Here is an 11,745-nt window from a genome sequence, read left to right on the forward strand (position 1 = left end):
AACTCCCCAATGGGCTCAGGAGGTGAAGGTCAAGTCATGCATCCTCCGAAACGAAATCACATCACCGAACCACACTTCTTAACACCCACCCGCTTAACCCAGAAGCCAGCCGCAACAATGTGTCAGAGGAAACACAGTTCAACTGGCAACCAAGGTCAGCCTGCAGGTGCCCGGCCCGCCACAAGTAGTAGCTAACCCAGACGACACTGGGCCAGTTGTACTGGGACTCCCGATCACGGCCGGTTGTGACACAGCCCGTTATCGATCCCAGGTCTGTAGTGACTCCTCTAGCACTGTGATGCAGTGCCTTAGACCACTGTGCCACTCAGGAGGCCCTTGTTCAGTACCTTTTCATGAACCAGTATATTTTATATACATTTACATCACAATTTGGCACAGTGCATTATAATGACAGTTTTATAACCTCAACATCAAAGCAGGAAAAAAGGCTATGTCACTGATCATACTGTGTGCTTCGCGGGGTGAGCTTCCTGTTTGAAGCTTGCTCTGCCCCTCTCTATGATGTCACACCAATTAAGTGATGTGATTTTGATCATGTGGTTTCTCTGCAAGTGCTTAGTAACAATAGTTATGATTTTCTCTTGTCAGACCAAGAAATAAAAGCGTCAGGATTAAACTGTCCCAGTTTATATGATGTTCCACTCTATCTGAATTCACCCTACATGAATTATGAGATGAGATCAATAATTGTGACCTTTGTTGAAGACCTAATTGCATATCATTCATAATATCACATCAATATCATAGCAACCAAACCATAACCCCTGGAATAATGCACTAATTGCCAGCCACCACTTTCTTCTCCTCTTGATGTTGCAATGCAACTATGCAATGAAAGTGCAAAAGCATACTCCTCTCACTGTTTCTAAACAAAGTTTGGTCTTTGGTCCTCTAACTCTCACTCCCCTTCTGACAAAGCACAACAACACTAAATCCTTTAAGTCATATCCAATGGACACCGAGATGTCCTCAGGTTGAAAATGAGAATAAATCAGAGAGGAAGAGAAGAGAGAGAGGGTTTACTCTGTCCAAAATCTGTCCATGTTAAAGCGCAATTCCACCACCAAACCAGTGTCTACAGATGTGAAAACATCACATTTCTATGATCTGTGGTTAAAAAAGATAAGAAGAGGGCCTCCCGAGTGATGCAGCGGTCTAAGGCACTGCATCGCAGTGATAGAGGCGTCACTACAGACCTGGGTTAGTTCCCAGGCTGTGTCACAACCGGTTATGATCGGGAGTCCCATAGGGCGGCGCACAATTGGCCCAGCGCTGTCCGGGTTAGGGGAGGGTTTGACCGGGAGGGGGCTTTACTTGGCACATTGCGCTCTAGCGACTCCTTGTGGGGGGCTGGGCGACTGCAGGCTGACCTCGGTCGTCAGTTGAACAGTGTTTCCTCGTGTGGCTGGCTTTCGGGTTAAGCTGGCGGGTGTTAAGAAGCACGGTTTGGCAGGTCATGTTTCGGAGGACGCATGACTCAACCTTCGCCTTCCGAGCCCATTGGGGAGTTGCAGCGATGAGACAAGATTGAAACAGGGGGTAAATTACAGCAACAAGAAAATAGATAAGAAGAAAGGTCTTACAAAATGCTTGTCTATGACATCACAGGGTAGGATTAAATGTACAAAAAAAGTACATTATTTTCAAATGTTTCTAGCCAGAGGGAGGGCATTTTCTTGCTCCCCACTTCACCATATTTGAATATCACTTTGATGATGTCATCGGGTAGAACTTTTTAACTTTATATTTATTTCTGCCAAAACGTACAAATGCAGCGTTTTCACATATGCCTAGACATTGGTATTGTGCTGAAGATAATGAAAATGAGGTTGAAAAGTGGTGGAATTGCCCTTTAACTAGATAATTAAAGCTGCAATATGTAACTTTTTGGGCAACCCACCAAATTCACATAGAATTGTGAGCTATAGATCTGTCATTCTCATTGAAAGCAAGTCTTTGAAGTGGTAGATCTGTTCTATGTGTGTTATTTATATGCTTCCTTTCTTAAGTTTAGTTTTTGCGTCTTTTACTTTCGGTTTTTGTACACCAGCTTCAAACAGCTGAAAATACAATATTTTTGGTTATGGAAAATACATTTCACAGCGGTTTAGATTTTACAATGATTCTCTACACTATACTTGCTTGTTTTGTCACATAAACTGAAATTAGGCGAACTATTAGAATTAGAAGCAAGTGAGGAGTTTTTGAGAGATTGTGGAATTTAGTAAAGATAAAAATGAATTGCTATTTTGATACCTGAGGCTTATTTGATGTAATAGAAGTTTCGTAATGCTTAGGTTGTTATGAGCATACTGATATAAGTGTGATGAACGTGACATCCTGGTAACTGAGAAAAAACACTTTACATCAAATTGTCCCTGTTGAAATCAAATCAAATGTTATTTGTCACATACACGTGCTTGTGCTTCTAGCTCCGACAGTGTTGTAATATCTAACAATTTCACAACATATACCCAATACACACAAAAAAAGTAAGGAATGGGATTTAAGAATATATACATATATGGACAAGCAATGACAGAGCGGCATGGACTAAGATACAGAAGAATATTATAGAATAGAATGCAGTATATACATATGAGATGAGTAGTGCAAGATATGTAAACATTATTAAAGTGACTAGTGTTCCATTTCTTAAAGTGGCCAGTGATTTCAATAGGCAGTAGCAGCCTCTAATGTACTAGTGATGGCTGTTTAACAGTCTGATGGCCTTGAGATAGAAGCTGTTGTTCAAACAGGTGCCATTAATACAGGTAATGAGTGGAGGACAGAGGAGCCTCTTAAAGAAGAAGTTACAGGTCTGTGAGAGCCAGAAATCTTGCTTGTTTGTAGGAGACCAAATACTTATTTTCCACCATAATTTGCAAATAAATTCATAAAAAATCCTACAATGTGATCTTCTGGATATTTTTTTCTCAATTTGTCTGTCATAGTTGATGTGTACCTATGATGAAAATTACAGGCCTCATCTTTTTAAGTGGGAGAACTTGCACAATTGGTGGCTGACTAAATACTTTTTTCCCCCACTGTATATATAGGCAGCAGCCTCTAATGTGCTAGTGAAGGCTATTTAACAGTCTGATGGCCTTGAGATAGAAGCTGTTTTTCAGTCTCTCGGTCCCAGTTTTGATGCACCTGTACTGACCTCGCCTTCTGGATGATAGCGGGGTGAACAGGCAGTGGCTAGGGTGGTTGATGTCCTTGATTATCTTTTTGGCCTTCCTGTGACATCAGGTGCTGTATGTGTCTTGGAGGGCGGGTAGTTTTCGCCCAGTAATGCGTTCGGCAGACCGCACCACCCTCTGGAGAGCCCTGCGGTTGTGGGCGGTGCAATTGCCGTACCAGGCGGTGATACAGCCTGACAGGATGCTCTCAATTGTGCATCTGTAAAAGTTTGTGAGGGTTTTAGGTGATAAGCCACATTTCTAAGCCTCCTGAGGTTGAAGAGGCTCTGTTGCGCCTTCTTCACCACACTGTCTGCGTGGGTGGACCATTTCAGTTTGTGTACGCCAAGGAACTTGAAGCTTTCCACCTTCTCCACTGCGGTCCCGTCGATGTGGATAGGGGGGTGCACCCTCTGCTGTTTCCTGAAGTCCACGATCATCTCCTTTGTTTTGTTGAGTTAGGGGGTACTTTCCTGGCACCACACTCCCAGAGTCCTCACCTCCTCCCTGTAGGTGATCTCGTCATTGTTGGTAATCAAGACTGTCTATGCATATTCATGAGGCTAGCATGGAATCTCATTCTCCATTGAATACAGGCGGTTGACGTCAACACCTCTCATCGAATATTTAAAAAGACATTCAAATAACGAGATGTATCCACCAATCCAGAGAGGAATAGGCGGGAGCTTGACATCCCGCCATTGTTAGGGCGGAGACACAAGCATCTTGTCATTATGTCCAGTATCTCTGATAATAATGATGGGCAGACAGTTAATTGCTGATTTATTCGCGAAGTCAGTGGTCGATATTTGTGCAAAATATTCATTCTCTATCGCTTGATGTTGTTATGGTAGTTGCTATTCAAGCGAACGTTTTACATTTCAAATCGTAGGCCGAGGAATGAGTGATATTCATTTAGGAATAAAATGTCGCTAACGTTAGCTAGCTAGCTAGTTAGCCAAATATAGCTAACAGAAGTAACTTGCAACTGTTACTATCTAACTCTTTGTTTTGACTATGATGGTCTGATGATGTTGAATAGCTTGGACAGCTGCTGGGGCTCGAGATAGTATTCGTATGAACATACAAATTATATATTTAATGGGTTGTTAAACAGTAGTTAATGTGTAATAACGTTACTTCTGTAACGAGGGGAGAATACATTTAGTTGTAAACGAACAATAGCAAGTTTACAAGCTAGCTACTTTAGCTAGCTAAACAACGAGGGGCTGAGAAGAGGACATGGGCAATTGTCTCAAATCGCCGACGTCGGACGATATATCTTTGCTTCACGAGTCTGACAGAGGAAGTTATGGGGACGCAGACGCGGATTTGGAGCCACCTCCGCCTTATCAGGTCAGACTTTATAGGAACTTAGCTAGATAGTTTTATGAGTTATTTAGCTTGCTAATGTTAGCTAGTTACTGGTGTGAAGTAGGGCTATGATAATTGACAGAATCATGCAAGACCCAGGGTAGGGGTCAAATGCATTGAAAATCTTTAGGGAATCTGGTCAAATTTTCCCAGATTATTTAGCTAGCTAGCTAATGTATTTTCTTTTGTACTCTTCTAGAGGTATGCAATGACTAACATGACAAGAGGAATTGATGATGCACTACCCAATTTCAAAATAGCACATTTTGCATTGTACTATTACATTTATATTTACATTTTAGTCATTTAGCAGACACTCTTATCCAGAGCGATTTACAGTTAGTGAGGGCATACATTTTTCAATCACTAACTTTAAAGAGTTAGTTTAAAGCTGGACTGAGTTCCTTTAAAACATTTATTAATGTATTTTGTTGTGGGGGGAGGGGGGTGGCAGTCTTTCTGCATCAACATTATCAATTGAAACCAATTTAAGCCAAGCCAAACTCTTATAGGCGGGGTGAAGCCGAGCTAGGCGGGGGGCCCATCCCACCTCACCCTTACAGTGATTGGTAAAACACTGGGTTGTGCGATCAGTCCAGTTGAGTTGGCCTGTGTATTGACTCTGTATGTGTGTGTCTTTTCTCCAGGAGCAGGCCCATATGCCAGTGTACCACCCCACCCCCAGCCAGGCCCGCCTGGCCACCCAGCTGACTGAGGAGGAGCAGGTCCGTATCGCCCAGCGAATCGGCCTCATCCAGCACCTCCCCCGTGGCGTCTATGACGGAGGACGGGACGGCTCCGAGAAAAAAATCAGAGAGTGAGCATCTGCATACCACTGTTTTTATATTAGCTTACCACTGTTTTTATTATTGGATATTATATATTGATATAATTAGTTTACCACTGTTTTTATTCTCTGATTTTATTGATAAAGATCACTGATCATGTGACCTGACCAGGTAAAACTCTGGCCCTAGTTGTAACATGTAACTGTGTGTTTAACATAACTAGTGCCCAGTTTTTCCTGGTCAGGTAATGTGCTCAGGAAAAATATACCACAGACTCTAATCAAAACCACTGTTCATAATGATATAAAACCCATTTTATAGGTGTGTGATATGTATGATGGACTTTGTGTACGGGGACCCCATCCGCTTCCTGCCCTGTATGCACATTTACCACATGGACTGTATAGATGACTGGCTGATGAGGTCCTTCACCTGTCCCTCCTGCATGGAGCCTGTGGATGCTGCCCTGCTTTCCACCTACGAGACCAACTGACCCCTAAGACAATCCTACCCCTTTCTGACGAGCTCCGCCTTGCTGCACCCCTACAAACACACACAAACACACATTCTACAACCATCACTGACTTCTTACAGTGCCACCTCCACCAGCCCCAACAAATACATACACACACGCTGACCTCCTCCCCTCCGCTTTTACCTTTGGGATAAAAAGCAGCAAGGTGTCTTGGTCGGTGATGACATAGAGAGAGAGACTATGCGAACACTAGTGATTAACAATGAAAAGACTTGGACCCATCACCTGGAACTGGCTCTGAACTGAACAGTCATGGTCTGACTGAAGGAAGGCAAACATTAGACAACTGTCTACATAGGAGGACATGCATGCAAAATGTGTTTGTGTGTCTGTGGTGGACTGGGTTCCTGAGCCAGCTGTTGAATACAGTAGGCCTGGGTTGGTGATGTTATGGTGGGAAGGATGGTGAGGGGGCTTTTACCGTAGTGATGGCTCACTGCATTTCCACTTGAGCAGGTCTCAGTAGTATCCCATCCCAGCCAATTGTTCACCATGATTAGTAGCAGGGAATGGGATTGGATAATTCTCTGTAGTGTGAATTTGGCCACCAGGAGGTATCCTATCAGATTCCTTTAAAAGACACAGCTGGCAACACGATAACATGACTCATCTGTCTTCTAAAGTCTCCAAATCCTGCACTCTGAATATGGCTTAGGAAGGGTAAAAAAGCCACAGGAAAGCCGGCATGGTGGCGTAAAAATAGGAATCTCTCTATGGACTAAAGTTTACCCTGTTTTAGTGTTACAGTTGCAAAATAAAATAAGTTACAGAGCATAGTCTTCTTTAGGATTACAACAAAATAACTAGTATGCACATACACAGTGCAGAAATCACCCAAAGTCCATCCTTTACTAGACTATGTTTAATGGAGAAATACATGTACTACTACATACATTAGCTTTTGTTTTGTCATTCAGATGTACCATTTTAAAAAGCTCCACTGCCACTCCAAATGGCCTAAATAAGTGGATGAGCTGTATGTCAGTCACCCTGTGTAAGGTTAATATGTTTCACTTTTAACAGGATTAACATAGCTGTCAGCCAATGTAAAGGGCTCATTTGTGCATGTGCTGGAGGATCAGTCTAAAAGTTAGGAATGCTTGCACACACATTAATCTGATCCCGAGATTTGCACTTTACTTATAGGACAATAACGGAAGCATTATATATATATACCTATAACCTTGCACTTTTCAATATTATTTATTATTTTCGCAGCACAGAAGTTATGATTGATATTGATAATGGTATCAATGCTACCATTGGTCACTTCTCACATTAAAGTAAAGCTCAATAGCTGAATATATATTCATGATTGTGTGATTCAGTAGTGTGAGTCTCTGCTTTGTTTAGCTGGTCTTGATCCTAGTGTGGGTTTTTGTGTGAAAGTGACTGAGTGAAGGGGATACATTATGAATAGGGGAATTTCTTCCCTTAAGTACTTAGCTTACTTACCTGTATTTTCAGTCTTCTCCCACAGTCAAAAGATCATTGCGCAAAAATATGTTCTGGCTGGTTTTACAGACACTATGATTTCCTTTTTTGTTTGTCGCTTTTTTATATATGTTTGTAGCGAAGTAGCTGCTGCTGCGGTGAATTATTTCCGTTAAAGGTTTTGTTTATATTATAATGATACCATTTTCTGTATTGATGTTTGCAGTGGTGGAAAAAGTACCCAATTGTCATACTTGAGTAAAAGTAAAGATACCTTAATATAAAATGACTCAAGTAAAAGTGAAAGTCACCCAGTAAAATACTACTTGAGTAAAAGTCAAAAAGTAGTTGGTTTTAAATATACTTAAGTACCAAAAGTAAATGTAATTGCACAAATATACTTCAGTATCAAAAGTAAAAGTAAAAGTATAAATAATTTCAAATCCCTTATATTAAGCAAACCAGACGGCACCCTTTTCTTGTTTTTATAATTTACGGAGAGCCAAGGGCACACTCCAACACTCAGACATCATTTACAAATGAAGCATTTGTCCTTATTGAGTCCGCCAGATCAGAGGCAGTAGGGATGACCAGGGATGTTCTCTTGATAAGTGCGTGCGTCGGACCATTTTCAAAATGTAACAAGTACTTTTGGGTGTCAGAGAAAATGAATGGAGTAAAAAGTACATTATTTTCTTTAGGAATGTAGTGAAGTAAAAGTAGTCAACAATATAAATAGTAAAGTAAAGTACAGATACCCCAAAAAATGACTTAAGTAGTACTTTACACCACTGGATGTTTGTATATCTCCTACCTTTATATTTATTGTTTATCATTGTGTTTGTAGGAGATAAATGTCTTGGCCAGTAGAGTTTACACTGGTTTGACTATACATCTGCAATAGAGTGCAAGAGGGAGAAAATCTACAGTGCATTCGGAAAGTATTCAGACCTCTTGACTTTTTCCAAATCTTGTTATGTTACAGCCTTATTCTAAAATGGATTAAATAAAAAAAATCTCTCATCAATCTACACACAATACCCCATAATGACAAAGTGAAAACAGGTTTTTAGAGATTTTTTAAAATGTATTAAAAATAGAAAACTGAAATGCCTTATTTACATAAGTATTCAGACCCTTTGCTATGAGACTCGAAATTGAGCTCAGGTGCATCCTGTTTCCATTGATCATCCTTGAGATGTTTCGACAACTTGATTGGAGTCCACCTGTGGTAAATTCAATTGATTGGACATGATTTGGAAAGGCACACACCTGTCTATATAAGGTCCCACAGTTGACAGTGCATGTAAGAGCAAAAACCAAGCCTTGAGGTCGAAGGAATTGTTCCTCGAGCTCCGAGACAGGATTATGTCGAGGCACAAATCTGGGGAAGGGTACCAAACCATTTCTGCAGCATTGAAGGTCCCCAAGAACACAGTGGCATCCATCATTCTTAAATGGAAGAAGTTTGGAACCACCAAGTCTCTTCCTAGAGCTGGCAGCCTAGTGGCTTCAGATCACTTCTGAAGTGTAAGTCTTGGTGGTCCCAGTGGATTTAGAGCCTTTATACATAGAGCTTTTCTCTCCGTCACGACCCTGATTGACTGCAACCTTTCTCCCGACCAATAAGGTTGCACCGTGAACAAGAATGCCATCGTGCCATTATCCTTTGTTGGTGACACAATGGTGGCCCTCTAAAACCGGATTTATTTTGCCTGAATATTTCACTAAATTTGCAGGCCTGCGTATGTCTGGCAAAAGTGTTGCAATAAGGTAAGACGTGATTGTTCAATAATGTATGTTTACCAAAATACAGCAGCAGGGAGAGCCTTTATGTATATTTCATGGCATTTCACTCAATTAATGTAATTATTTACAACTTTTCTGTAGACTACATTTTGTAACTGGGCCAGTTTTACCTTACTTTCCTGATCAATTTACTATTTGGCAGAACAATTGTCAAAAAGCATCTATTTCAAATGGGCCTAATTTACATTTTAGTCATTTAGCAGACGCTCTTATCCAGAGCGACTTACAGTTAGTGAGTGCATACATTTTCATACTGGCCCCCCGTGGAAAACGAACCCACAACCCTGGCGTTGCAAGCGCCATGCTCTACCAACTGAGCTACAGGGGACTACGTCTTGACTTGTATATATGCATGTGTGATCCAGATTTACTGTGTAAATGCTTATCTGGGGTGACTTTTGCTTATTTTAAAGTACATTTCTACAGAGTACGGAATCAAATCAAATATTAAAATCAAATGTTATACATCACATGATTCGTAAGCAACAGGTATAGACTAACGGTGAAATACTTACGGGCCCTTCCCAACAATGCAGAGAGAAAGAAAGTAGAGAAATAATAGAAAAGTAATAACACGTAATAATAAGTAACGATAACTTGGCTATACACGGGGTACCAGTACCGAGTCAATGTGCAGGGGTACGAGGTAATTGAGATAGATATGTACATACAGTATAACTAGGACTAAAATGACTAGGCAACAGGATAGATAATTAACAGTAGCAGCAGCATATGTGATGAGTCAAAACATTTAGTGCAGAAAGGGTCAATGCAGATAGTCCAGGTAGCTCTGAACAAAAAATAAATGCAACATGTAAAGTGTTGGTCCCATGTTTCATAAGATGAAATAAAAGATCCCAGACATTTTCCATACGCACAAAAAGCTAATTTCAAAAAGCTAATTGTTTACATTCCTGTTAGTGAGCATTTCTCCTTTGCCAAGATAATCCATCCACCTGACTGGTGTGACAGTTTTGTCACACAACACAATGCCACAGATATCTCAAGTTTTGAGGGAGTGTGCAATTGGCATGCTGACTGCAGGAATGTCCACCAGAGCTGTTGCCAGAGAATTGAATGTTCAAGCCACCTCCAACGTTGTTTTAGAGAATTTGGCAGTACGTCCAACCGGCCTCACAACCGCAGACCACGTGTATGGCGTCGTGTGGGCAAGCGGTTTGCTGATGTCAACGTTGTGAACAGAGTGCCCCATGGTGGTGGTGGAGTTATGGTATGGGCAGGCATAAGCTACGGACAATGAACACAATTGCATTTTATCGATGGCAATTTGAATGCACAGAGATACCGTGGCGAGATCCTGAGGCCTATTGTCATGCCATTCATCCGCCGCCATTCACCTCATGTTTCAGCATGATAATGCACGGCCCCATGTCGCAAGGATCTGTACACAATTCACAATTCCTGGAAGCTGAAAATGTCCCAGTTCTTCCATGGCCTGCATACTCACCAGATATGTCACCCATTGAGGATGTTTGGGATGCTCTGGATCGACAGCGTGTTCCATTTCCCGCCAATATCCAGCAACTTCGCAAAGCCATTGAAGAGGAGTGGGACAACATTCCACAGGCCACAATCAACAGCCTGATCAACTCTGTCGCGCTGCATGAGGCAGATGGTGGTCACACCAGATACTGACAGGTTTTCTGATTCACGCCCCTACCTTTTAATTTTAAGGTATCTGTGACCAACAGATGCATATCTGTCTTCACAGTCATGTAAAATTCATAGATTAGGGCCTAATGAATTTATTTCAATTGACTGATTTCCTTATATGAACTGTAACTCAGTAAAATCTTTAAAATTGTTGCATGTTGTGTTTATATTTTTGTTCAGTATATTTAACTAGCTATTTAGCTGTCCTATGGCTTGGAGGTATAAGGTGTTCAGGGTCCTGTTGGTTCCAGACTTGGTGCATTGGTACTGCTTGCTGTGCGGTAACAGAGAGAACAGTCTATGACATGGGTGGCTGGAGTCTTTGACCATTTTTATGGCTTTCTTCTGGCACCGCCTGGTATAGAGGTCCTGGATGGCAGGGAGCTCGGCTCCACCGAGTCATACAGTACTTTGTGTACATTGGGGTTTATTGAGGACTTTGAGATTCTCAGAACCACTCAAGTACCATAATCCCTTGCAAAACCATTTTTGAAGAGTATTGGTCAAGAGTGACATTAGTCAACTCAGACATGCATCGCATGTGGCAAGGACTACAGACTATCACAGACTACAAAGGAAAATCCAGCTGTGCGGTGCCCACTGAATCCTCCCTCCCAGACGCGCTTAACACATTCTATGCACTCTTCGAGGCAGACAATACTGAGCCATCCAGGAAGACTCTCGCTGCTCCGGATGACCAGGTGCTTTCACTATCCGAGTCTGACGTGAGGAAAACTCACAAAACCGCTGGCCCAGAAGGCATCCCTGGCCGTGTCCTCAGAGTGTTTGCTGATCAGCTGGCAGGCGTCTTCCCAGGCTGTAGTCCCCAACTGCTGTATATAGCCTTGTTATTGTTATTTTATTGTGTTATTTTATTGTGTTACTATTTTATTTTAATCTATTTGTTAATTTTCTTACTTTTTAA

The 11,745-nt window shown here is 41.6% G+C and overlaps 1 protein-coding gene across 1 annotated transcript; it reads left to right on the top strand.

The window, feature by feature from the left end:
• Nucleotides 1–3,922: 3,922 nt before the first annotated feature.
• On the top strand, nt 3,923–7,209 carry LOC121581529 (RING finger protein 11). The gene is made up of 3 exons (XM_041897026.2): nt 3,923–4,562; nt 5,228–5,397; nt 5,690–7,209. The coding sequence occupies exons 1-3, from the start codon at nt 4,449–4,451 to the stop codon at nt 5,859–5,861; spliced, it is 456 nt and encodes a 151-aa protein (XP_041752960.1). The 5' UTR covers nt 3,923–4,448; the 3' UTR covers nt 5,862–7,209.
• Nucleotides 7,210–11,745: the final 4,536 nt, after the last annotated feature.

This window comes from Coregonus clupeaformis, chromosome 14 (assembly GCF_020615455.1).
Source record: "Coregonus clupeaformis isolate EN_2021a chromosome 14, ASM2061545v1, whole genome shotgun sequence".
Classification (NCBI taxonomy): Eukaryota; Metazoa; Chordata; class Actinopteri; order Salmoniformes; family Salmonidae; genus Coregonus; species Coregonus clupeaformis.